General features: G+C 48.7%; 1 protein-coding gene across 1 annotated transcript in view; it reads left to right on the forward strand.

Annotated features, from left to right (window-relative positions):
* Positions 1-27,041, forward strand: part of LOC122370809 (MAP kinase-activating death domain protein-like) — a 46,121-nt gene that overhangs the window by 16,861 nt on the left and 2,219 nt on the right. Inside the window, exons 7-26 of the mRNA XM_043346733.1 lie at positions 453-655; positions 1,707-1,830; positions 2,716-2,769; positions 3,325-3,477; positions 3,879-4,037; positions 4,911-5,001; positions 7,379-7,600; positions 8,067-8,296; positions 8,918-9,097; positions 9,995-10,174; positions 18,831-18,923; positions 19,351-19,723; positions 19,994-20,232; positions 20,529-21,417; positions 21,813-21,942; positions 22,350-22,566; positions 23,143-23,230; positions 23,861-24,045; positions 24,420-24,599; positions 26,020-26,092. Of these exons, the coding sequence (XP_043202668.1) occupies positions 453-655; positions 1,707-1,830; positions 2,716-2,769; positions 3,325-3,477; positions 3,879-4,037; positions 4,911-5,001; positions 7,379-7,600; positions 8,067-8,296; positions 8,918-9,097; positions 9,995-10,174; positions 18,831-18,923; positions 19,351-19,723; positions 19,994-20,232; positions 20,529-21,417; positions 21,813-21,942; positions 22,350-22,566; positions 23,143-23,230; positions 23,861-24,045; positions 24,420-24,599; positions 26,020-26,092 (4,063 nt within the window). The remainder of the gene's footprint in view (positions 1-452; positions 656-1,706; positions 1,831-2,715; positions 2,770-3,324; positions 3,478-3,878; positions 4,038-4,910; positions 5,002-7,378; positions 7,601-8,066; positions 8,297-8,917; positions 9,098-9,994; positions 10,175-18,830; positions 18,924-19,350; positions 19,724-19,993; positions 20,233-20,528; positions 21,418-21,812; positions 21,943-22,349; positions 22,567-23,142; positions 23,231-23,860; positions 24,046-24,419; positions 24,600-26,019; positions 26,093-27,041) is intronic.

Genomic DNA, 27,041 nt, shown 5'->3' on the forward strand with positions numbered 1-27,041 from the left:
CATGCTCACAAAGTCGTTTTAAAATGTGTCAGTTTTTCGTGAACATCCCTGTATAAAGCTGCGTTTCTTGTATGAACTTGTCTAAAACCTCCTCTCCAACTCTGTTTTTTTATTGCAACATTCAAGTGAACATCCAGTCTATTATAATCATTATTATTGTTCGCAACTGCGATCTGTTTCCCGATAATATCCGACAGGCGACAAACGGGACCACCACTATTTCATCAGTCCCTCATCCATCGCCCTACGTGCCCCGGAAGTTTCCCAGACGAACGTTTCCCAACGACTGCATGCGCCTCAGGCACCCCGCCATTCCTCCTACACGACGAAATGACGCTCCCGGTCTGGCAACTTTTCAACAGCCTCACCGTCGGTGTCATTTCCTCGCGTACCTGGTGACCTACGATCGACCGGCCTCGGCCTCCGACACCCGTGACCCGACTCCTCCACAGTTGGTGATCCAGTCGCGCGACTACAACGCGCTCACCATGTCCGTGATGGCTTTCGTGGCGCTCATCTACCCGCTCGAGTACATGTTCCCCGTCATCCCGATGCTGCCCACCTGTATGAGTTGTGCGGAGCAGCTGCTGCTTGCGCCGACTCCGTACATCATCGGAGTGCCGGCCAGCTTCCTGCTCTACAAGCGACACTTCAGGTGGGTGTGGGGACGAGTGGGAGTGCCCAGGGGGACGGGTGCGGGTTGAAGTAATATTGCCGTAGGGCGGGGCGGGGAGGCGAGGTGATGGGTGGGAATGCAGGTCTTGCGCTGCAGTGAGTGATACGGTCATCTGAGGTTCGGTGGTGCAATGTGATTGATAAGGAAGTGTGCAATGATTGCAAGAATGGCGTGATGATGTTGGAAGAAAGGTTGCGCTACCTGCACGTGATGCGGAGTGGTGTTTTGATGAGTTCAATGGAATGTGATTTACATAACGCTTATAGGCTCAAATGGTGCTTCGCATTTCATAAATATGACTTAGTGTCCGGATGAATCAAGTATTTGCCAAGAACCGTCTCAATTCTCTGCAGTAATGTGAGAAATGCCACGTGACTGGCATTAATGCCATAACTCAATGTTAGCCCATCTTCAGTTCATGGAAGTGAAATGCCACAGTGACGTTGAGGCTGTCTGTCAGATGTGCATGGAACTTTTCAACCACAGACTCTGTGAGCCTCACGGATGTCACCCGTCAGAGCCATACCCAAAGTTTTCTGCCGATTGATTGCCCTTCCGTCTGTCTCAAAGTTCGCGAATGGCTGCCCTTTCGGCAGGTCGCCGTCGCCCCCGTCGTTTCAGCGCTCGGATTGTTCACAATGTGCTGCCCGGTAACACGAGTCACGTGCAACTGAATGTAAATGTTAGACTGTGACATCCATTTTATGACAATGACTAGAAAGGCGAGCGTTGCTGTGCTACCGAAAATGATTTATCTTTGGGGACAAGATAGGTACCCAAAGGTCGATGTGTCACCGAATGATGCATCTTTACAGACGATATAGCCAACCGTTGCAGTGTTACCGAATGATTTATATTCGACGGCAAGATATCCCAACCGTCAATGTGTTACCGAATGATGTATCTTCGGGGACGAGCTCGCTAACCGTTGCTGTGAATACCCATGGGAACACCTCTGGTGACCGAGGAGACCTCTGGTTGCGAGTGACCTGGCTCCCCCGCTCAGTGACTGACCTGTATATTGCCGCAGGTTGCCTGAGGATGTCTGGCTGGTGGACCTCGATAGCAGCAAGGTGATCCCGCCCAACTCGCACGAAGAGCTGCCGTCGCTGCCGGAGCCGGAGACCTCCGTTCTGAAGAACCACCTACGACAGGTGAGGGGGGAAAGTCCATGTGAAGTCACTTTATACCTTTTATAAGTATTACATATATTTATTCCACAGCCAGCAGTCTATTGGCATGCTATTTCTCAGTGTGATAATTTCTAGCACCATGGGAAAAACATTTTTGCTATACGTCACTTGGTGTTCTTTTCACTTTCAGCACAACACTTAACGGCTACCTTTGAGTTTTCCTTTCGACTTTATTAATTAATAATTTATGATTGTGCGCTTCTAACTAACGTTGTTTGCTATCCATTTATAAGCGCGTTGTTCTTGTGAGATGCCTATTTCAGCCGTCACTCGCGTTTTCGCGCATTTATTTGTTGTATTTATTTGTCATAAGCCATTCAAGCCATTTAATGCGGTGCGCTTGATTATGTTGAAGGATGTCGGTCTCTGCGCTGCTATTTCGAATTATCTTGCCAAAGCCTTGCTCGTTTCTTCCATTTTTCTATCTACATGTCTCTTTTCTCTTCTATGCTTCCTCACTTCATGTCAGGCTGCCGACCTAACAAATAAGGTAATTATACCATACCTACCTACAACGCTCGCATATCGCTTTTACCGTTCGCGGTCTGTCACGATGCATTAGTTAATGGTTTCGTGTCACGATATCCTGTCTCAGTTCGGATAGCGCACACTATGCAATGCATCGTAGCTTGCCAGAAATGCGATGTCATTTTTGCCGTACGTTGTGTAGGCATGCTTTCAACCGAAGTCGTTTCGTCTGCAGGTGATAAATGTCGAGTCATTTGTTGCCGCCGCGTGCGATTTTCTGTGTTTTCCTTTGCTAGACAACCTATGTAGTGTATATGCTTGCGAACTTTACGATGTATGCATTAAGCATGGCCTTGTATGTTTTTTTTCTTTTGACAGATTCTTCAGTTTCCAATGATGATGCCGACTGACGAGAATGACAATGTTTCGCACGTTAGTATTCGTAAAGGTTGAGAAGTCAGAAAACATGTTTGGACCCGAAATGGTCGGGAATGTTTGAAAGATAAACATAGCCGTGAATAGTCCTAGCTCCACCTAAGTTGTCGAATTAATTGCATGATCAGTTACTCGTATAGATAAAAGTAATATCGGTGCCGATGGACTACCTTTTGACATTGATTGGTGAAATGGTACCTAATTACTTGTCAGGGTTACTAAAACCCAAAGGGCAAAGACATCACCTACTGGGCTTGATCCATATGTTGGATTTATCATCTTTCAGTAATCCATTGATTGCCTTTGCCTTGTTATCGTAGAGATATCTCTCATTGTACCCCATGTGATCCGGAACCCGCCTTTATCGCCTTGGCTGGCTGACCAAAATATGGTGCTTGGCAACATCCGCTATCCCATCGAAAGAAATAACGGCAATCATTCTTGTCAAATACCACCCAGGAGCACGCTAAAAATAGAACGGAACGCCTGAACACCATCGCTCACCGCCTGTTTCCACCCAAGCTTGACCCTCCCCCGTCCCCCTCCCGACAGGCGCTGAACAGCATGGCGATCCCGCCTCCCCTGAGGCCGGGCGAGAGACCGGTGCCCGAGCCTCGCCGGCCGTCAGTCGCCACTACCGGTTACAACCCACTCATCTACGGCAATGACGTCGATAGCGTCGACGTCGCCACGCGGGTTGCCATGGTAACGATCGTCGCGTCGCGCGGTGTGTGGCAGGCGGGATTGTGTCGTTATCTACGGCCAATGTTGGAGAGATATTGGTCGGAGGAATTTATGGAAATGATGTGAATGAGACACATAGGTGTCTTTCGCAGACGGTGAACGTGAACGTGACGGGGGTGTGGGCGGTATTGGTTATTTATGGGACAATGATAGGGTGGGTTCGGGTGAATAAAAGATAGGTACGACGCACTTTTCTGCGAAGCAAGTAATGGCCGGTTGGCGGTTCCTTGTATGCATAGGGAAAACTCGAGCAAGAAGTTGCGTTAGATAGGGCATAGGCCGTTTTTATACGACAAAGTTAATGAACGCCTGTTTGTCTTCTGTTTAAAGATTGTCGCTGTAATGACGTCTCTCGCCCGCAGATTCGTTTCTTCAGCTCGCAGAACCTGCTGGCCAACTTCACGGAGCACACGCGTACACTGCGGCTGTACCCTCGGCCGGTGGTGGCCTTCCAGATCAACTCGTTCCTGCGCTCGAGGCCCACGACCAGTCCCTTCCTCGGCCAACTGGCCAGGACCCAGGTCTGTAGCTCGACGTACTGATCTCTAACCCACACCCAGCCGCCCCAAAGGCCGCGCCACTAGAAACTTATCAGAACTCATCGAACCAATGCGTGTTTGAAATCCAAACGTGGCGTTCTCCTTCATCTTAGTTTTCGCTGGCCCATCGTGAATGCCAGTTCCGGCAATAAAATCACTCGGATGTGCCGGAACGATTTATTAAGCCGGCGGCACTGCCGTGTTATCGCACATTCATAGGATGCTTTGCATTTTATGGCAGCCGTAGAATCGGACTGAAATGCGATCGTGCTGAGCTGGCTGACGGGAAGTGCCGTGGAATGCTGGCAGTTCAAGTGGGACGAGACTCTGCGGTGTGATTATCCGTCATAGCGAACACATTTCCAGTAACCGGGGAATATGTCGGGAACTGTCGGGAGTCTCGGTAGATGCAGCTATAATAACTCGGAAGACATTTTCTTTCTTATCAAGATAAGGAGGTGCATGTGCCATCTATGATCGCTTACATTCTTGATGTAATGTGCATTGACGGATGCTAAGTAAACTAGGTATCTTTCCTTGCGTCGATAATGTAAGTCACACAAAGCATTTATTTGATAAACTGCGGAAATATAGAAGAAATACCTATAAGCTATAGACATAAAAAGCATATATAGCATAATGTGTTTACGCATCATTTATTGCAAACCAGCCACCATTACCCATTAGGTACCCAACCATAACTATCACACATCTCTGACTGATCTTATCCCGTGACATTCATCATATTGCCGCAGACTGTCATGCCTTGTGATAATGTCGAGATCGACAGCAGATCAGCCTTCACTTTGATGACTGGTATTCTAACAAGCCCTCTCCGGCCCCCTCCTTCGACAGGCGGTGGAATACCTAGCCGAGTGGGCGCTGTCGCCGACAAATGCAGCCTTCCAGCGAGTCCAGACGGGCGTGTACGACCCCACGCTGATTGGTGAGTTCCCCACTGGGAAGTACCGACAATAGTCCTGTCGCGCTGGTCGTTTGATGAGGAAGTTTTATTATTAATTTGCTATTCACACGAACGTTGACCCAGGGTATATTGACTTAGGCCGCGTTCCCACTACGACCGTTCAACATCGTAAATTGCAAGAACGGGAGAAAACGGACGAGATCGTTGATCTAGAGACTTTTCTAAAAAAGTTGAACACTTCCCTAGATCTGGTATACGGGGCAAGATGGGGAAACATCGTGAGACATCGGCAAACGGCTTGGACAAAGCCGGTTGAGAGGAGCGATGATGAAGGAGGGATCGGCACAATAAGCTATTGTAAAAAAAAGTTCAGAATATAGGTAGTTGACGTGGTAAAAGATCCCATGCAACTGAATGAATGATAAAATTAGAAAAACTTAAAAGTTATCAGCGTGTTGAAAGTACGCGAGCATGAGAAAATCGATCAACAATGTCAACGAAAAGCATTCACAGCTGTGATAACGACAACCTATTGACTTTTGAAGAGAAAATGTGTGCAGTTGATATAACTCATTGTGGTTTTGCTGTGAATACCTTCGAGAAGCTGTAACCGATAAATTGCAAGTTCCGATGATTTCTTAACAGTTTATTGTGGCAATCCTCGATAAAACATCTAGTTAGTTGAAGCAGGCTGCAATGCAACTGAACTTGCCGACACAGGTTCAGCGATTTAGGTATACGAGTACAAGTATATGGAGCCGGCATTCCAACTTACAGCAGTGTCACAGCTCATGTCACCATCATCATGTGACTACGCCATCTCGTCAGGCGATGCTAGAATTGTATAAAGACAATTATACTAATATCAACTGAACAGACGAGAAACACTTATGAGTTCAGCAAGGAAACTGACCGTGTGCTCAATGAAGATAAACGAGTGTATTCGAGCACAACGGTTCACAGCAGATGGTGGCAACTGTCGACGTTTGTCTGACTCTGCAGTGTGGCGTGGCATTACAATGCAGCGGTCTTCCAGAGGAGAGCTTGGCCTAGGCGTTTGAGATCCCAAGCCTGTCTACCTGAATCTACGATGCAACTCTTGGTAGCTGGCGCGCAACCGGGTGGCTACTTTATCTATCTCCGAGATTCTGAGTTCCGGAGCGGTGCTACGAAAAGAGGGAGATGAAGTGCAAGTCGCACCTGTTCTGACATAGCGAGGATCATTCGCTCAAGAGTCGCATGCGATGTGCATAACAAGGACCAGACAGCCCAATGACAATCACATGCTTCGCATGTGGTCGTCCCAATCACATGGCGCGGTCCAGATAGCCTTGATCCAGAAGACACTGATTGTTTGAGCCTCGAATGAGGCCCTCAGTGACGATCCGACGGCGGAAGCTGCGTGTGTTGAACGAGGAGTGGCCGCCCGTTTGAGGTCATAAGTGAGCGACGACGCCGGTGGCCACGATTGTCGGAAACTCTGCCTTTAGTTTCACAAGAGCAAGTGCTGCTACAGCTATGTATCACTGTTAGATGATGTAAATAAACGTTTGTTATTTGCGCCGCATTTGCAGTGGCATGACATTATTTGTAAGATTCTTATTTTCCAGGCGCTGATGGTAGGTAAATGAATAAATTGCACTAGACCTACGGTAAACCTGCCGAAAAGTTGTTATTTACCGCCACTTAGCGCTCGCCTACATCTGCATATGTATATAATTAGAGTTATATAGCCTTTATCCGCAAAAAATGCACCACCTTTCATGCCTTGCTGCTTGTCTTCTCACTTTGAATATCAAGAAACTTCCCAAAAAGGGCTTCCTGCTCTATGCACTGCCTAAAAATGCTTATTAGTGTCATTTAATATCTGCACAAACCTTCAAGAACGTTCAAAAAGTTGAACACTGTTCAACTTTTTGGCGACCTCACCGACCTCACCAACCAACCAACACGGGGAGCAAACTTTCAAAACCTTACAAATGTCTCCATCCGAAAACACGTGTCAAATACCCGGTTCCCACCACCACCGGCAGAGATCGTAAAAATGCATGCTGTGATTTTGCCGATCTTGCCGGTTTTCTCCCGTTATTTCACTTTACGATGTTGAACGGTCGTAGTGGGAACCCGGCATTACACGTTGACCTTCCAAGGTAAGCGCGATATTTTTTATACGGAATGGGGCTCTTTCTGTAGGGCGGTGACGTAAAAAAAAGACAGACGAGAGAGAGGGGGTATAGAGATTGATAGGGAAAGAGGAGAGAATAGCCTGTCATGTATTTGTTCTGCGTGGCGGTAGGTACTCATTATTTTGTAAGTTAATTCATATGAATGCTGGGCTATTCATCAGAATCTCCGAACTATCTGACCTCTTTTCCTCCTTCCTTCCCTGCCTTCGCAGGCGACAAGCCCAAGTGGTACGCGCACCAGTTGGAGCCGATTCAGTTCGCTGTGAGCCGGCCTGCCAGCGGTCTGGGTGCCGCCCTGCGCGCCGCAGACCAGTCGGAAAGTGTGCCCACTGACGAGTCGGGATCGGACTCGGACGGAGCCCCCTCCTCGGGCAGTTCGTTCTCGTCTCTGAGCGACTTTGTGTCCGAGATGCAGCTCTCTGACCTGTCACCAGGTGAGGCGGGAGGGGGAAGGATAGAGGAGGATGGGACGGTTATGATGTGTGGGTGGTGCGTAGGAGAGCTAACGCCGGGAACAGAGCTATATCTGGGCCGATTCCTGTGATCCGACGCGGTGTGGGATTACTTACTCAGAACTGTCCGGGTTCTCGGTAGGCTTACATGTACGTGCCATGGTTGCGGTGCAGAGACTGATTGGGGCTTTGTTTCCAAGCGCGACTGAGTCCAGCACCTTTCAACTCATATCAGCTTGCCCACCTACTTGCACCCTCTCATCGAGCATTACGGTGTCGAATAACCACATAATTGCAGTCCATATTGGTCTAGCGACACGTAATATCAGTATATTTTTTCTCAAGTTGACCGTTGACCTAATGTCTCTCCACTTCTTCCACATACATTATCTGTGAAACAACCACACCTAACCCCTTCCTTGTCTATTTGCTCTTTTTTATTCCACAGCGCTGCTGGAGCCACCATCGGGCGGCCTGCTCAGCGGCATCGACACAAAGTCTGTCTACACACCGCCGTCCACTCTCCTGGTGCCCGCCTCCTCTGACTCGGCACATCAGTCCTCTGATACGTCCTCCACACGGTCCTCACTGTCCTCTCAGGACGGCGAGGACGGCCGCGGAGTCGCCGAGGACCCCCACGAAGAGCGGCACGTGTATCCCACGCGCACGGACGCCGTGGTGAGTGCGGCTCGTGGGTGATGATGATGATGTGAGTGTGTGTTTATTTTATTCATTTGTTCGCCCGTTTTGTTGTGCGTATGAGTGAATGTTTCTCATGCTTTACCTTTGGATGTCATTAAAACTGGCACAGAGATGTCTTTTTTTTGGGCGCAACTTATGCTAAGTTACTTACATCCTGTTGGGCCCTTCTATTGCCTTTATTTTTCCGGTTGGTTATGTTTATTATGCTTCATGATCAATGAATAATTTCATTTATTTGACTGCAGCATCATTATTTAATAACTTCTCATGAACTTATTTGTTTTAGAATTCGGAGTCTGAACTCAATTACATTCACTAGTTCAGTTTACTGTCACTGTCGTCTGTCACTGATGTCACTGATTTAACATTCTCGAGAGTGATGCCATGCCACTTGGACCCTTTTTGGTCCCAAATCATGACCTTATCCCCTCATCCTCGCCTCCCCTTATCCCCTTAGGACTCGCCTTATCCCACAACTTCCTAGTTCCTACATCCTGAATAACACTGACAAACCTCCTCCCCAGGACCGTGTGGACTCGCCTTATTCCCCCAACTTCTCTCACCCCTGTATAACACTGACGAACCACCTCTGCCCAGGACCGTCTGGACTCGCTCTCCATGGACTCTGACACGGCTTCGATCGCCACCTCTCCGCGCACCGTGGTGTCCACGCGCCGTCACAGTCCGACACCGTCGCTCTCCTCGTGTGCCAGCTCCAACACGCTCAGCTCGGAGCCGCCGCCCGGCCGGCCGCCGCGGCTCTCCACTTCAGCGGCGGTGAGTGAGACTGCCGGAGGGATTGGGATGGCTGCTGAGGTGCTGAGGTGATTCTCATGGTTGGTTTAGTGATCTAACAGCATAACTTAACCTAACCGGCAGCCGCTTTTGTAGAATGGTTCAGTTTCCGGTTGTTAAATAATTAAGGTGACGGTAATTATGGTTGCAGTTATGAAACTGCATGGATAACTTTTGGTGACAGTGGGGCTGTAGGCCAGAAAGTCTTTCTTTCATTCTTAAATGAGGTTGAACAATTGTTACCGTTCTCCTTTCGGCGACAAAGTTCAGTCACATATCATAAAGGAGACCCGTTGAAAGCAAAATCGTCTTGTCTTGTCCGAGGCTGTTTCACAACTTTTGTTCATCTGTGTCAATAAACGAACCACAGCGTCTCGTAGGACCATCCAGTGTGCCGCTGCGCCTCAATAAATCCCGACGAACCGACGACACACCAGCCCGTCAACTCAAACCCTCACTGTCTGAGCACCGAACTCGTTGTACCATGTCCGTCTGAGTACCAGCCCCGTTGCGGACTTGGCTTGACCTCTGAGCACCAGCAACCCCAGCCAGATCGCCTGAACACATCCCCCGCCTGGCCGGGGAGGTGACATTATGGCCCTAATACGAGTATTCTGAGTACTAGCCCCTCGCCAGATCCAAGCATGTGACCTTCAGCTCCGTCTCAGGCCCCGAACGTCTTAGCAATTAGCATCACAGGCCTAATGCAGACCCGACATTCTGAGATCTATCTAGACTGGGCACCAACCCCACTTCACCCCAACTATCTAAACACCTGACCTGACTTGACGTGACTTGACCTGATCTTCCAAGCATCGAACACAAGCTCTCTCCAGTCTCCACCCCGAACTCCTGAGCACAGCTGGGCGTGGTTGACAGGTACCGCCTCGCTCTCCAACACCGAGTCGCAGCGTCGGCAGCTGCAGCTCACCGCTTCCCGTACCGCCACTGACACCTCGCCAAAGCTCCCAGGCGGGCTCCATGTTTGACCTGTTGGTCGGCAGCCCCGGCCGAGCGCGAGCCGCCCGACAGGCCAGCCAGGAGAGCCTGGCAGAGAAGGTGCCTATAGTTGTCGTCGCGAGTAATCGTCTCCGTCGCCTCCGTCACTGCACGATTGTTCGGGTGATGTGTTGTGTTTGTGTGTGATGTTTAACCACCAGCTTTTCCTCCAGCGCACCACAGCGGTCTGGTTTACATGTTCAGGTCCTGCATTGATGTCGCCCCATCAGCGCAGTGTTCCAGCCTGATTAACTTCGAACCATCGGCCTTCCAGCTCTGTTGACTTGTTACTTGTCATCACCCGTAGACTCGTGGATGTTCGTGATGACCGTCTCACCTTCTCTGTTCTATCCACTGAGGTTAATGGTTGTCTAGCCTCCTGCCTCCGATGGTTGACTTCATGAGGCTGAGGTTGGCTTGACGTGCCCTCTTTGCCGTGGTATGTTTGACGTATAATGCTATGGATATCGTAATGGTACTTCGTTTCCCTGCATAAGTGTACCGTAATGTGTTAGATGTTCCCGCAAGACGTACCGTCACCATCGTAAATGTTCGCACCCTGAACCCCTCTCGTTTAAACTGCATAATGTAGTGATAACCACGCACACCAGACCCATCATAGCCGTACCTAATAGGGTGTCTCGAAAAATAAAGCTGACATGCCTATAGCCCAAAGCATTTGCAATCGAGTCTGCTGGTTTCGAAAATCGCAATTAAAAAATTATGAGCCATTGTCTTCAACAAGCGCAGTCGCGATTTCCTAAAGCTTGCACCTACTTTTCGGGCGTTGCAGTCTCCATTGGTTTTGCTTGGTGTTAGTGGCACTAATAATACGGTGGTTAGGCAGAGTTCGTGGGTGAAGAGTTTAAGCGTAGTTTTAGGTCGGTAGTTAATTGACTTTATTTAGTGTAGACGTTGTCGATACACTTTTTAAAGTCACGCCTGTAATGCGACCTTCGCTTCAGCGCAGCTAAACTCTGGACAAACCACGTCCGGCACCAGCCCATAATCTCAGTCGGAACTCGAACCAGACACGCTAGCGCCACACACGCCTAGTCGACACTCGAGCCCCTCGAGCCCGACCGCGGCAGCAGCACAGTGATAACTTTTTTTCTGCTCTAACCATAATCATAGTACCCAAGCCACAATTGTGAGCCGTCTCGTGTCCAGAGCCTACTTGCCACTTGGCGAGGACGAGAACGACGCCCGCTGCCGCCTGGAGGCTTGGTGAGTTTCACCTCGAGGGGCTGCGGCCACCAGTGTTGATTGAACTCTCGTGATGGTGTCGACTGTCGATGTATGCATTGGTGGTGAAGTTCCTCATTCATTCTCAGGCCATGGCAAAGCCCGGTCCAAGTACCCGTAACCGGACCGTGGTCCCGGTCCTGAATGTCCACCCAGCAGAGCTTTCTCCAGCTCCAATGGTCTCTTACACTGGCGGATCTGCAGGGAGGGGACATTTAGGGCTATGCCCCCTCAAAGGCCTAAAGTGGCCTGTTTGCCCCCCCCCCCCCCAAACGATAATGAAATTCATAGTTCAATCAGTGCGTGGCCCAGGAGCCGAGTTAAACAGGGGGTGTTTTACCACCTCCCGGCCCGCAAAGGTTGCGCCAAGCACCGACCCGGAGCGGGTTAACTGGTCGACAAAAGCAATGTGAAGTGTTTATATAAAGTGATATAAAGGCATGGGTCGGGTGGGTTACCATTTCTATATTTTTTTCTTTTTAGGTAAAAAAAATGTTCATCGTGTCAGGGCTGTGACGAAAAATAAGTGGCCTAAATCCGATGAGAAAATAGGATTTGGGAGTACGCTAGGTTTGGCTCCTACATGAGTTGCCCCCCCCCCCAAAAAAAAAAAAACGCAAATCTGGATCCGCTAGTCTTCCTCGCACGCAGCTTCCGTGGAGAAGCGATGTTCTCCGACGATTCCTGAAGCAGAGGAATGCTGCTAGCGCAGAAGAGTGTCGCAGAAGCGTGTCGGCCATGACGGCCGATATCAATGTCAGCCGCGCGAACTCAAGGCTCGACCTCCCACTTATCCGGACAAAAAAATTGGAATGGAGTGCGCTCAAGAGCAAGACAGAAACGCAGAAAACGCCGTATATCATGTGTGTTGGCATTAGTCCTAGTATTTCATCAATTTAATTCCATCTCCACATCATGTCATTACGCCCAGGGTCGGTAAGAGCAGGGTATATTGAGTGAAGGGTAGGACGAACTTTGGTAGGAATTTCTAGTATAACTACTAGAAAACCTACTATATGTGGTCGGGACTAGCAAAAAGTTAGTTGAAACTAGAATATGGTAGCGTTTGTGGTTGACAGTCATGACGCGCACGTGACATTCATTTCTTAAATTTCTTAAATAACAGGTTCTAGGGGCCGATAAGTGGGCAGATACATTCAATTAGCTATTAATAATTGATAATGCAAACATTCAAGAATCTAAATCATTCAATTCTAGGCAAAATCACGCGGCGCTGCCAGGATTCGAACTCACGACCCTCGGATCCGTAGCCCGATACGCTACCGACTGCGCTACCGAGGACCGCGCGCCGACGATCGGAGAGGCGGATCGTGGGTGCTGGCGTGCAGAGAAATCTTTACCCTGTACGCCGTAGAAGATCGGCTGGGTTTCGTGAAAAATGGTAGAGGAATTGTCGAAAGAAAATTCATCGATCTATCATTTGAGACTAAGAACCATTGATTCCTTCAAAGGTTGACCGAGATATCGCTCGCCGAAAACAGGCCATTTAACATGTAAACCCTATGGGCTGGTAGGAAATGTACGCCGTGGAGCAGCAGTGCTACCAACTAACTTCGGCGGGGGCCGGGTAAGAGGCCCCATCGCTTTTTTTACCAAACCAATAATGTTATTTATTTTTTAATGTTCTTGTAAAGCAGAAGCTCTCTTGAAACAACAACACACGAAACCTGAGGTATCAGGTGCGTCGCAGCGACTTTTGGTAAGCCTGTTTCTGTTTTTGCCCCTTTACTTGCTAGATATATGCATCTTTATCACCCTTATATATCTGAAAAAACAATGGCTATACAAATGCAATCTTTTCTCATCGAAATTGTCACATGTTAGCTTCAGAATAGACCATGTTCTGGTGCGCTGCAAATGTCTCATAAACCATAAATATTGTGGACGTTAAAACACTGTATTTTTTTAAGAGGCCCTCCCTTCGAGGATGATAAAACGCCCCCCGATAAAAAAACGCCCCCGATGCTAAAACGCCTGCACCTGCGGCAGGCATGGCATTCTTTTTTCAAGGAGTTTGTTTTTGTTTCTTTTTTCTGTTTCTTTTCTTAGAGGTTATAGGTACAATTTTCGTTGGTCATCAGCGTTGCATATTTACGTCTGGACAACGAGTTGCGTTGGAGAGGCCGGAAATAGTAGCGATTTCAGGACCGCAAGAATGGACCGTCATTGGAATGATTCTTTTTTTAACCCTGCACTGTTTCGGGCCAGAATTTAATAGTTACTACAAAATATTTTGTAATTACGTTTCCACCAAGAATGAATGCCATCAGGGCTAAATTTTTACTACTATTGCATTTTGTCAAGAAGCATTTAGTGCTGTTATATTGCAGTTTTAGCGCGTTTGTTACAAAATATGAAGCGAATAAGCGTCATCATCAGAGGGCCTTGATCACCAGTGCCAGAAGTTAACTTGAGGGAAAGCTATGCTAATTGCTCTTGCCCATCCACTAAAATTTATTAAATATTTTGCTTTGTGTATTCCAAAAGGAGAGGGAACTATTTCATTTGTGCCTTCATGTCAGAATTGGAATTGAAGGTGGATCATTAAATTTTCAACGCAGTTTACAAACAAGCATTTGGTCTTTCTCGTTTATAAGCAGTGGCTAAGAAAAGGTTGATCAATCCTGAAGTTCAGTCATCGTACCTCAACTTGGCAGCAAGATCCCCCAAGGACGGAGGATATATTGTATACATGTCCTGTAAATCAAAACAAGCATTTGGTCTTGCTCGTATATAAGCAGTGGCTAAGAAAAGGTTGATCAATCCTGAAGTTCAGTCATCGTACCGCAACTTGGCAGGAAGATCCCCGAAGGACAGAGGATATATTGTATACCTGTCCTGTTAATTAAAACATTTTTGTGCCTGCAAAGGCTTAAGTTATCTGTGGTGTGTTCGGAGTTAGGCTATATGGCCGTTTTTGTTGTATGTTTATGTGGAGATTGAATATAACTGTGACCCTGTGCTTGTTTGTATACTTACGGTCAAACAGGGAACAGCACATTCACATAATATACTCACCTAGCACCTAACTCATAGCTGTACCTTGCAGGAACTGTACTTGTTTATGTCTCGAGCATTAACAAAGCACTGAAGTAGCTTAGTAATCATTTCCCACATTTTCTGAGCATCTACTAACATGACATACAGCAGTGCAGAGCAGCTTCAGGGAAGAAACACTTTAAATGCACAGACTCACACCAGCCACCCAATGAGCCAGTTCCTCAGTTGACTGTTTCCCTGGATGCAGCTTGGCAATGTGAGCTAACTTTTGGCAACTTTTGGCAAGTTGAAGGTTAGCAGGTAAGATTGAGTTAGGGTGAGTACCTACCTATAACTGGGTGCTACTGCCATGCAGGTCTTGGGTAGACTGCAAATATGTGTGATGATTGAGGTTAGGTCAGCTGTCAGGTTAGTCAGGTATGCTCATTGCTCAGGTCACATTTTTATGGACATTAGGTAAATTAAAAAACTAACAATCTAATCTAAGCTAACCCAACTAAACATACACAACTACTGACTATAGGAAATGAGCACCTACCTACTTGTGCCTACATCTCATACCATGTCAAAGTAGAGTTCCTTGGTGGAAGATTACCCTCAGTACTTTTTATCCCAGCCCTGTGAAGAAAACTAATACTTCTAAGCTCTGAGCCACTGCTGGCCATCCACAGGAAGAAACGCTGAGACTGAGAGCTTTGCCATTGTATATTGGACCAATAATCACTATCACGAATGACTATGAACACATTTCACATCGTTGCATGGATTGTCACATTGACAATTTTACTACAATCCTTTTTTCAAGAAATACAGTGATGATGATTAACATCAAAATCAACAGAAAGTGGGTTTAGTGATCCAAGATTTCTCCTCCAGTAGCAATGAAATGATCGCATGTTTCATTTGCCAGACACTGAGTACCTGATGCACATTACAACCTGCATAGCATCTAAGCATAGTAAAACTGCCCAAGTCCATTCATTCTAGATTTTAACTTGATAGTTAGCACTAATTTATCTTGCTGTTGTAAGTTATCATTCAATATTCATACCAATACATCAATATGCACTCATCAGTCAACATTTTCTGGCATGATCCTGCTCAGCGTGCTCTTCAGTATTGCTCCAAGGTCTGCAATATTATAGCTTGTTTTTGGCCAATAAGCTCTTTTAATTTTTACCTTTTCTTGCTGATATATGAGCCCGATCAACTTGCGTTTATCAACCAAAATTTCATAACTTGTTCAACTTGATATTGAGATTGCTCAGGAGTCAGGACCTCTGTCAGCCTCCTGGATACTTCAGATTGTTTTCAGTCAACATGCGCCTTAAATATGATATAAGTCAATCTTCAGGGATTCAAAATATCCAACAAAACGACGTACAAGAGCAAGAAAACCACCAGATAAACTAGAAAAATGGCCTTGGAACAGAGCCAAGTGGTGCTCCATTTGTTTGTTTACAATGATTATAGTGCTGATGTATTTTTAGGACTCTGAACCATCTCTGAACATCGGCTTATAAAAAAATGAAACGTTTTTACAAAAGTTGTAAGGCAAGTAATATTTATCTAAAAGAACTAAAATATTCAAAAGCCAAACACTATGAAATACAAGAATCGGAACGAAAAAAAAACCAAAAATCCAGCCTAATCACCGGCTCCTAAAACTCCAACACAATCAGCACTTTTCCCCGCAACTCGTTGTCCAGACGTAAATATGCATCAGCGTTTGGTTGTGCTAGTTTTCGCATTGTTCGAGCGCTTTGGAAGTGTTATTGGTTTCGATAACACCGTATTTGCTTAGCTTTTCGAAATGAAAGGCCTTGCAGCTGTGTTCGCAAAGCGTCTTTTACAAGTCGACTCAGGGGGGCGACACGGCTATTCGCGCAATGTATTAATTTATGGGCCGCGCGGGGCCTCGCGATGACGCGGCTGGAGGCAACTGCTCAGCGCGCTAGGATACTTCTGGCGGGGCGGGGCGCTGAACGGTGTGCAATGAATGGGTTATGGTCGGGCCGACAGAGATGAGGTATTGAATTTGAATTGACATCAGCAATCTGGTGGGGAAGGAGAACGTTCCTAATCGAGCTTGGGTTGGGGAAAGCCGAAAATATCGCGATCGGCTCATAGCTCAGACAGGGCCGGGTGCCGTACCATGTGTTGTATACATATTTAGGCGGGCAGACAGAGATGAGTTATTGGATTTAAATTCACCATACCATCGGTTTCTGGTGGGGTTTGAAAATGGTTTTAGTCAAGCTCGGAGTGGGGCAACCCACTGGCGGATCCAGGGGGAGGCATTTGGGGCAAATGTCTTCCCCCACATTGGCAGCGCCCGAAATCGCTTTTCGAGAATCAAAGAAAACTTCACAACTTTTCTGAGGAAATGTTGGTTAATCACACTTCACAGCAGTGCGCAAGGAATCGAAATCAGAGTTTTTTTTTAATTAATTCCGAGAAACCTTTTTTGGGGTAAGCCCCCGCAGTGTCCAAGACCGCTTCCTGGATCCGCCAGTTGTGAATAAGTCACGGTCGATACCGAGCTTCGGCGGGACCAGGCGCTGTATACGTTGTTCTTTCAATGAAGAGGTGGACAGACACCTAGCCCCACATCCTACTGCTATGCCCGTGCTTCTGTGGGTGAAGCACTAAAGCATCACGGAATCCCACAGGACCTGCGAGTCGACGAGGTGGGCCGCTTTGGCCGCCGGGTACTGCAGCTCCCTGGAGTTGCCTGGGACCGATGGCAAAACAACAGCTCCGGCGGTGCCCCTATGGGCCGTAGTAATTAGCGAATTCCTGTAATGTAGAGATCATATCCTCAATAATCTCCATTACCATTTTATATTCCTAAACAGTATGACAGAACAATTATGCTTGCCTACGTTCAGGCATTACCTCTGATGGTCATACGTCCAGTACAACATGTGTTGTCTGTCAAACAACAATCGACGACGGGATCTCTTCTCATTATCTCTTAAGCCATCGGTTGTCAATTCACCCACCCCGTTTCCCTAAAAATAGACGGTCAGATTCGGCCTGGGTCCTTACGACCCCTCTAGATTCGCCAGAGACGGGATCGGATCGCCGTTATTGCACCCGTCTTAGTGTCTTTAATACTATGACAGCTTCGACCACGGACTTCGGACGGGGTGATCGTTCCACGAATGTACGAACCATCCAGGCCTAGAGTGCATCGAGGTTTAAAAGAATGCAGTCTGTAGATCAATAAACATAACAATGGTGGTATACAACCACATTAAAATATCTCCCCGGCTCCCGCAACGTTCCAACGCCCCTCCGTTATGCATTCGCCTTGTGTGTCCGCCGAGCCGGCTTGCCTCCAATGACGTCATCGGCCGGCCGGCGGCGTTCAAGGTCAAACGGCTGGTGTCCTTACCTGGAGTTCTATAGCCTTGAGTCGACTTGACTTTTAAAACGCCCGAGGGGGGGGGGGCGTCTTACCATACCCATAGTGTAAGAGGCCCTTTTGCAACTTTTTCCAAAATGTTAAAGTTTACGGTTTGTGTACCCCCTAGATTCATTTTGAATGCAAATATGTATGGGAAAATGATGCATGCTCACAGCGGCCAGCGCATGCACACGTTAGCGCTTAAATATTATCAGTTGTCTAAAAATAGTAACTGAGCTTAAGGGGGGGCCTCCTGCACCACTCTCCCCTACTGTCAGCAGGATGAGTATCACTCAGGTAGCAATTCTTGGATATGTTGCGCTAGGAAAGTGTTTTAGTAAATGTTTATGCAACAAATGTATTGATTCGTTGAAAGATCGCAAGCTGAAGCGAGAACGCATTTATACGGTTTACGTGAAAATAACACCGAAGAAAGCCTACGGAGACTGCAACGCCTGAAATTGTCAGGAAAGGGTTACGATAGACGAGGTGCGCTGGTTCTTAACATTAAATGAAATTTTTTTAATCATCATTTCATGTCATAATAAGGCTAGATGCAAGTGGTTTTTCCTATAGGAAGTGAATTAATTTTTTTGACCCCACTTTCGAGACACCCTAGTACCTAATACTAAATTTCCCAGCGGTATCATGTAAACACACCCTCGTAGTTATGTGCACTGTGCAGTGTGCATTACCTATATACCCTGGTATTTTGTATCCATATAGCATGCACAATGCATCTTGCCCACAACCCTTTATCTTATGAAAATAACGTTGCAAAGTAATGGTTTCTTCACCTCTTTATTGTGTCTTTTCCTGTAGCTCATCACGCATTTCAGCATTCAATGCGCAGTTATGCTCCTATATTGAAATATCGCTTCAAATGTTGCGCAGATATCTTTGTCTGAGAAATGGCAGTATCAATGGTTAATGATCATTACTTCTTGCAGCTGTCTCACGTTCAACTGATATCGGTCATCAAACCGATCCTACGCCGTCTGATTGCATTGAGGTATTGAGTTTCTATTCCTCTTTCAGCTGGGGCAGATCAAGAGCAAAGTCTCGGAGAAGGTGGAGGTACTGCGACACTCCAGCGGAGAGGAAGGCGGCATTCTTGAGCACGCCGACAAGGTTCGTTCGACATCGAAGGAAACGTGATTGTAAATAGAATCGTCTCTCCCGTGTCAGTCACGTGCCTATCCCGTGCCGCCCACGTGCCTGTTCCGTGTCAGTCTAACCACGGGCGCTGCAGGGACTGAGGTCTGCCTGCTTCCTGTTCACGTGCCCTGGAACGTGCTTGTAGAAACCTCAACTGGAAGTTATTACAAAGTTTGTATCGGCCGTGAGACCTCACACGTTGAACCGACAGTGGCGTTTCATCAAACCTCGTGCACCCAAGTCTTATGTAAAGCTGAGGAATTGAGAATGTCAGGTAATGCATGATTAAGTAGGAAGTCACTTCGCATTACATTACAGTACCAATAACATTACCTCGTAACCGCAATCTAATATTCTCTGCCGTCTAGACGTGACTGATTCGTACCCGACGCTCCCACAGGCTCGAAAGGAGGCTTCTCAGTCAGTTCAGAAGGCCCGTCAGCTGACTCGTAACGCCCGCACCGCCTCCAAAACGACCCTGGATGACCTGACGTTTGCCGGCAAGACGCGTCTGGGTGAGCTGGGCCGGAGCGCGCGGCAGGCGTCCGTCATGCAGCGATTGGTACCGGTGACTACCGTCACCAGAGAGCCCAGGGAGGCGTCGCAGACGCGACACCCGGTGGGTCAGGACGGCGGTCTGGTGCGACACGACACGCTGGGGCCGACCAGCGACGCGACCAGTCCCGGCGCCTCCCGGCGCTTCCTCAGCAACGTCAGCAGTGAGCTGAACGGCATCGCCCAGCAGACGTCCAGCCTGCTCAGCACCGTGTTCGGTGAGCGAGGAGGGGACGGATGGGTTCGCTTAGATCAATGACAATGTCTCAGATGCGTGACTCAGTTCTTGCGTCTTTGATGTATTGCTTTTACTGTGTGACACCCGGATGGCTACTGACGTACAAACGTACGATGACACAGGTATTCCATGGATTTCACCGACGAATATGTAAATACAGGTGCCCGCCATACTGCAATTAACTTCATGCTCGTTCAACATTTATGTCGTAATATTACCCTCATCACAACTCCTTCATCTCTCTCCCCAGGCTCGCGCTCGCCGCCCAGCCGGCCGGCCTCGTCACCAGTCCCGGAGCAGCGTCCCGTGCCTCCCCGACCCGTACCCCTGGGCCCGTTCCCCCGGCCCCACCGACGTCCCTCCGTCCGGTCCACCCTGGTCCAGCCGCCGACGCCGCAGCCGCCGACGCCCCGCACCGCCCGCCAGCTGGAGGTCGACTATGAGCAGAGGAACACGACCAGCGCCGAGAGCCAGGCTTTTCTCAAAGAGGTGAGCGCCGAAGAGTACCAGTGGGAGGATGGCATAAGTGTGGTCATATAGGGAGCACTGATGCTTAGTTTGTTTCATCGTTGGACATAGCAAGCTCTGATGTGGCCCCTAATATATTTCTTCCTCAAGCTTCGCTGTTGAAATTAATAGCAATTTTTAGGCAATTTAGTTGGTGCCGAAGCATTCACCCGGTTTTGCCGTATGGTCATACTGCAACAGATTTTGATTGCCCATCAAATGCTCTGCTAAGGAAGTTCTGTCAGGCATGGGGTAACGTTCCACGCCGCTGTCCACAGGTTGTGCAGCAGGTTATAGACGGTGAGGGTCTCGGCTGGCTGAAGCTGAACCGCGTCAAGAAGCTCATGGAGGACGAGAACTACCGCAACCTGGTGGTCTCCCGTCTGAACCAAACTCTCGACAAAAAGATCGGTCCTGACGACCACATTGAGGACGTTTGTGTCACCCGCACCGTGTGGCGGGGGATGCTGAAGCTCCTGCTGGCAGTGGTCAGCGGCCTGGAACACACCTACAGTGAGCAGGGTCTCGGCGGCATGGCCTCCGCATTCCAGGTGCTGGAGATCGCGCACACGCACTACTGGAGCCGCGACCTGCACGAGACCACCGGGCTGATGGCCGGAGGAGTGTCGGGTGCGTCCAGCCCGTTTGGAAGCCGGGATAACCTCCGCTCGCCCATGTCTCCTCAGGGGTCGCCGGCAATACGCGGGAATCATCTGGACGTAACTCCGGATGTGTCGCGGAAGTCCTCGTCAGCGTCCGTGTTCAGTGATTATGGCGGCGGTCGAGGTTTGGCTCACGACACTCTACGCAGTCCAGACGAGCACTCGACGGCCGACGCACTCAGGGAGCTACTCGTACAGAAGCGGCATCAACTGATGGGTAAACTAGCGTCAGTCGACTCTGAAGGGGGTGGCGAGGCGGCGCGAGGGGGCAGCGAGACGGGAAGCATCGTGACCAACGCGGCCGCGTTCCGAGCGCGCCTCCAGCAGGGGGTGTTCCGACCGGCAGTCAGTGACTCGGAGCTGGAGGAGCCGCGTCCGCCCCGCTCCCGTACCGCCAGTGTGTGGTCCTCTAAGTCGTCTCTGAGCACGGGCTTTCGGTACCACGCAGGAAGCATCATCAGCACACCGTCACCAGAGGGAGCCGGCAGGAATTACCTGTTTGAAGGTGGGTGGTGGTGGTTGGCTGTCGGCGTCGGATTTCTGAGCGTTGTTATGTAACGCCCACTTATCCGCATGTTCGGATATGTGACATTTGTTAAGGAAAGTGGAGTGGATAAACGGTGTACCGTTTATCGTAAAAAGATTTCAGTGTTTTGATGATGGCTCTATTTTGATTTCATCCGGCTAATAAAGGGCAATGAAATTGGTAAATTGCGATAAAGAAAAGGATCGAATCCATTTGGCTGAGCAAGTAGTCAGACGACTTCGTGAAAGGATGTATTTTTATAACCGAGAAACTATTTTGTAAACGGATTCAATAGCATTATTCTCGATGTGCCTGAACTGACAACTACTTAGTCTGGCTGTGCTTACTACATATTGCCCGTCCACTTATCGCAGGAATGTTGCGGAAGGGCCGCTCGATTCTGTGGGACCAGGCCCAGTTCTGGGAGGACGCCTTCCTGGACGCGGTCGCTCAGGAGCGGGACATGATTGGCATGGACCAGGGGCCCGGCGAAATGATGGAGAGGTAAGGAAAGCAGGCGACAGGTGTCAGCGCCGCCATTTTATGGATTAAAACGATACTAGCCCGCTTCAGTCAGTGACAATTATTAACCGTCATGACTCATGATCATTTTTAGAATTTTGGGACATGAAAGTATAGGTACATGTAATCTAATTAGGTAACCCCCAATATAATGCAAATAGTGGTAACCGTATCGCAGCACATTTGGCTAGCTCCAGACAGTGCTTCTTTGCGTACTGCGTACTGCGTAGTAAACCTCCGATTTATTGTCCATTGGCTCGTTTTATGGACAATGCTGGCGATCTTCTGCCACAGTAAGCTGTCTTATAGTCGCTGCCCACTGTCCATCGTCCATCGTTATATAAGTTCCATCATCCTCGATAACGCCTCCAACCCGTCCTCGCCAACAGATACAGCACACTGTCAGCCACGGAGCGGAAGCGACTGGAACACGACGAGGACCGCCTGCTCTCCACCATGCTCTACAACCTGACCGCCTTCATGGTGATGCTCGACGTCAACAAGGACGACATGAAGCGAAAAGTCCGGCGCCTTCTCGGCAAGAGTCACATCGGACTCGTCTACAGCCAGGAGGTCAATGAACTGCTCGATCAAGTCGGCAACCTGGTGAGTTGTCATGACAACCGGTTGTGATTTCGTCAGCCTCTCGGGGAGAGGTGGAATGCGTGGGAATATGATTCTCGTCTTGGTCTCGTCCCGAGATCGATGTCGCATTGTGCTGGTCACGTGTACGGGGATACTCCGCTTTATTGGGTTGCTTTTAGCCACATGCAGAGGGGAGATGCCTCATTTTACCGACTTTGCCGGATGACTGACTTTGAGTCCCGGTAGGCTATATTTGATTATGTATTTATCCATATAAACATTATTTATTTGATCAAGGAGATGGTCATTGGTCACTCAATAGATACCATAACCTTTTACCGACGAAGTCGTGCAGTAAATAACAAAAATATGGGCAGACTGCGAACAATGACTTAGAACGTCCATCATAATAATCTTATTAATATGAACGATCAACGGTAAACCCTTATTATGCAGTAATGATGTCATCAAGAACTATCCCACGCATCATTGTTTGCGGGACCAACTTTCACATAATGCGCTATCAATGTATTACCCACCCACTGCGTGGTAGACTCAGTCTGTCTATTCTAACCACTATAAATGCCACTTTTTCAGCACGGTAACGACATCGACCTGCGACCTCTGGGCTCGAGACAGATGCACCGTCAGAGTTTCACCGTGCACTGTGGCACAGACGGCTCAGGTAAGACCAAAGCGCCATCAGGAGACACTGGAGAGTCCATGTGAAACGACAGCGCTGTCTTGTGAGAGTCATTGTTTAGATGGGATGTAGCACCCTCTGATGACTGGTGAGTACCCAGGTGAGACGACAACAGCCTCTCCGGTGGTGCTTCTTTTGATCAAACTGAGATATAATGCCTTCTGGTGAAAGTTCCTGTCCAGGTGAGACGGTTTCACTCTGGCGGCGAGTCCCTGTACGGGCCTAGGTGAGATGCAGCGCCCTCTGACCCGTCTAGGGGGTCCCTGCATTAGCTGAGGTGGGGCTCCAGCGCCCTCTGGTGGGAACGGCTACCGCTCCTGTCCAGGCGAGACGTTCTAGTGGTTCGTGCAGGGGTGCAGCTTGGACCTTGTTTCAAGCAAAGGACCTTGTTTCTGCTCCTAAGTCAGAACAGTCTCAGACATATAATTGAAGACACCAGTCGTGAGCGCCTGCTTGTATCGAGACAGAGGCTTGGCTCACTAATTCGGTGCAGAGGGCTGTCTTCGTCACTCCTTACAACTACTTGCGAACATTACAAGTAAGCCTAAAAAACGACGAAACCAAGTAGTGTGAGGATCGTTAACGATACCGTTGTGCCCACTCTGTCGTCAGGCGAGCTGATGTTTCTCGAGGTGCGTGATGACGGACTGGTGCTACGGAGCGTCAACGGCGTCATCGTAGAGCGCTGGTGGTTCGAGAGACTCGTCAACATGACCTACTCGCCCAAGAACAAGATTCTCTGCCTGTGGCGGCGCAACGGCGGCAAGACGCAGCTCCACAAGTACTACACCAGAAAGGTGAGAGGGCCGGCGGTGGATGGCTGGAGTGGGTTTCATGTTCAGTTATAGGGTACGCTGCTATGTCCTGTAGTTAGAGTTCCGTCGGTAAAAGGCTGGTGTCGACGGTGATATGCTTTTGACCAATATGACGTTAGAGGAAAAATGTAACTCAAGTAGTCTAGAAAATGATGAAAAAGGCACTCTGCAAGAGGGTCTTCGATTCATCTTTTACTAAATTGTCTAATACTGGATTATTTTCCGAGTTAAAATAAAATGCCTCCTAGCACATTCTCTGGTCGATAGCCGCTGTCACCTTCATGAAATGCACCTCCTATCATTGCACTAATTCTGGGCGAATCTTTCATTCGCTGCTAACCTCTCTCCTTCGCCAGTGCCGGGACCTCTACTACTGCGTCAAAGAGGCGATGGAGCGGGCTGCGGCACGCGGCGCCGGCGCAGCGCCCGGGCTGGACCTGGGCGGAGAGTTTCCCGTCCAGGACCTGACCACTGGCGAGGGAGGCCTGCTTCAGGTCTGCATGGAGGGCGTCGGCCTGCTCTTCGCCACGTCCAAGGTAACACCAGTATGCTGACGCCAGATGATGTGCTTGTGTGGCTTGTAGACGCACCGGCTGAGCCGCTATCGCCTATCCTTTCCTCATTCCTGGGTTGGGTGGTGCGGGCAGTCCCCACTCTACTTTATTTTCGAGTTGTGGAGAATGCTTGACTGACACCTAGATGGAGCAGTTTGATGCATTTTTATCTCTCCTTGCATGCCGGTTGCTGCGATAGAGCAGGCCGCTGACTCGCTTTAGCGTTCTAACTATTAGAAGACTTGCAAGTTGCGCACTGTGTTATAGCGGTAGTTGCAGTTCAAGTCAGAAAGAGCACCGACCGAAAAACTTCTGAGATGGTCGCCACCCACTGTCCTAAGGCGGCGCGGCCGGCGCGTCTCTGGCTACGACACGGCTAACGGCGCATTTCTCTGTTCTATGCCGTCACAAAGGACTTTGAGGTACAGATCGGGGCCGGTCCCTCGTAGAAAAGCTTCCGTACCTCCCGCGTGATCGGCACGCATGCGCAGGCTGTGGGTCACGTGACCATCTCTCAAGCTGCTTCGGCTCTGCTCCTGGGAGCTGCGAGGGCTGCAGCTCGGTAGCTTTGGCTGGCTTCTAGTGGTGTTGTCTGTAGCGAGCTGTGCGTACAAGCTGGAGGACGAATAGTCTAAAGGAGATCCCGGGCTTATTCGCCGGTATAAAACTGTTCGTCGGAACACTATGTCCAAAACATTTAAATGAAAAAGAAATAACGAACATTGTGTCGGAATCGTTCTTACTCCTTGGTCAAACGATAGACGGCCACGGTTTATGCATGAAATGAAATAAGAGAACAGTGAAAATTGATAGAACTCTCAATGCATCAATAAGAAAGCAATCACCGAAACACAGCATCATCTGTCGGCGACGATACATGGAAGTGGAACGGATCACTTTGGAGGTCACTATCGGTCCGTCCCAATGTCGGGCATGACTGTCACTTCCGTTCAACGCTCCTTTCCAGCACGGTCCTGCAGTGAACCATGTGAATGCGAACTAGTGAACTCTGGAATGGCTTAAAAGCTTTGCACATGAACATATAAGGCCACGCGCTTGTGATTTGTGACGTCAGCACGGTTTTGAAGAGCTTGGTGTTTTATTGTTCATATCATGAATGCTTCTATGTGGAAGACTGAAGCAACAGCTGCATAAATTGCTTCTTATTGTGTTATATCTTTTATTACTTTCTATGAAGCAGGTATAACTTTTAAAATCAAGTTCGAGCATTACCCACTTCTTTTAGCTATTTATGCTGAAATGTACGGTCTCGGGTCTAAACCGATGATTTGCACATTACAAATCAGTATTGAGTAGGTTTTACGTTTAGCTGCACATTTTATAGGTGTTGGTAATCGTTTCCCGTTTTCGGTAATTTTACATATTTGCGTTTCTTTCACAGTTCTTCGTCCGGTTGGACCACATCAGGAAATGCTTCACGCAGAAGGGAGGAATCTTCGTGCTAGAGGAATTCAGTAAGTACTGCAAATGTGTTTAGGACGTGTGTGGTTAATGGGTAGCCGGTCATTTTTATTTTTAACGTTTTACGTCCAAACCCACTCCATCAAATCGACATACCAGCTTAGGAGACCGGCCGATAACCGTCTAAGCAAAACAGAGGCACCCGTTTCTAGGCAGAAATGCACTGCTGCTTTCGAGAGATAAACGGTTCGAAGGGTACACTCACCGTCTTATGTCGGCTGGCTGGATGCCGATAACCTTGGCATCTGCTCTAGTTCCTTTCCCGTGCAAGATGGTGTAGGTAGCCTTTAGACAGCTCATGATCATTGATCACGGACCATGTAGGATCCAGCATCGGTATAGCACTCACTGAAGTGCGTCGCAGTTCACCCGTCACACCACGAATGCTCTCCAAGGCCCAAATCACAGGGTGGCTGTCACTGCGATCCACCCACAGTCCACAGGGCAGAGGGCAGCCATTTGAGTGTTGTGCACCACAGTTCACAATTCACATTGCTAAGTTCAGCCAATCACCAGTTCATCGGTCCGTCCGTCCGTGACCAAACGTTTGGCCAACGCCGACCCAGCACCCGCGCCGTCACTCGACAAGCGACTGAAAGCGCATCGGCCCATGCACTCGCTCGGCTCTGCTGGCATGATGCCAGGTGACCTTGATAGAGGTCAGACGAATGGGTCGCGGGGTTACTTTGACATAGCAGGTTGGCTTACTGAGACTTCTTTCCCCTGAAATGCCGGGGTTGTATTCTTACGTTTATCTAAAAGCCAAGATTGAATTTTTAGCCGATCGAAGATGCGTTTAGTAAGTGCCTTAGGCATTTACTCCACAGAATGTCACCGCCCCCGTCTGGCCCCGACCCATTCATGTGACCCCTGTCGAACAGGTCACCCGTCTTACTCGTCACTATTTTGCCACCGCTGCTACTGGCTCGTTTTGTTTTGCTA

Source organism: Amphibalanus amphitrite, unplaced genomic scaffold (assembly GCF_019059575.1).
Source record: "Amphibalanus amphitrite isolate SeventyFive unplaced genomic scaffold, NRLGWU_Aamphi_draft 001170F_arrow, whole genome shotgun sequence".
NCBI lineage: Eukaryota > Metazoa > Arthropoda > Thecostraca > Balanomorpha > Balanidae > Amphibalanus > Amphibalanus amphitrite.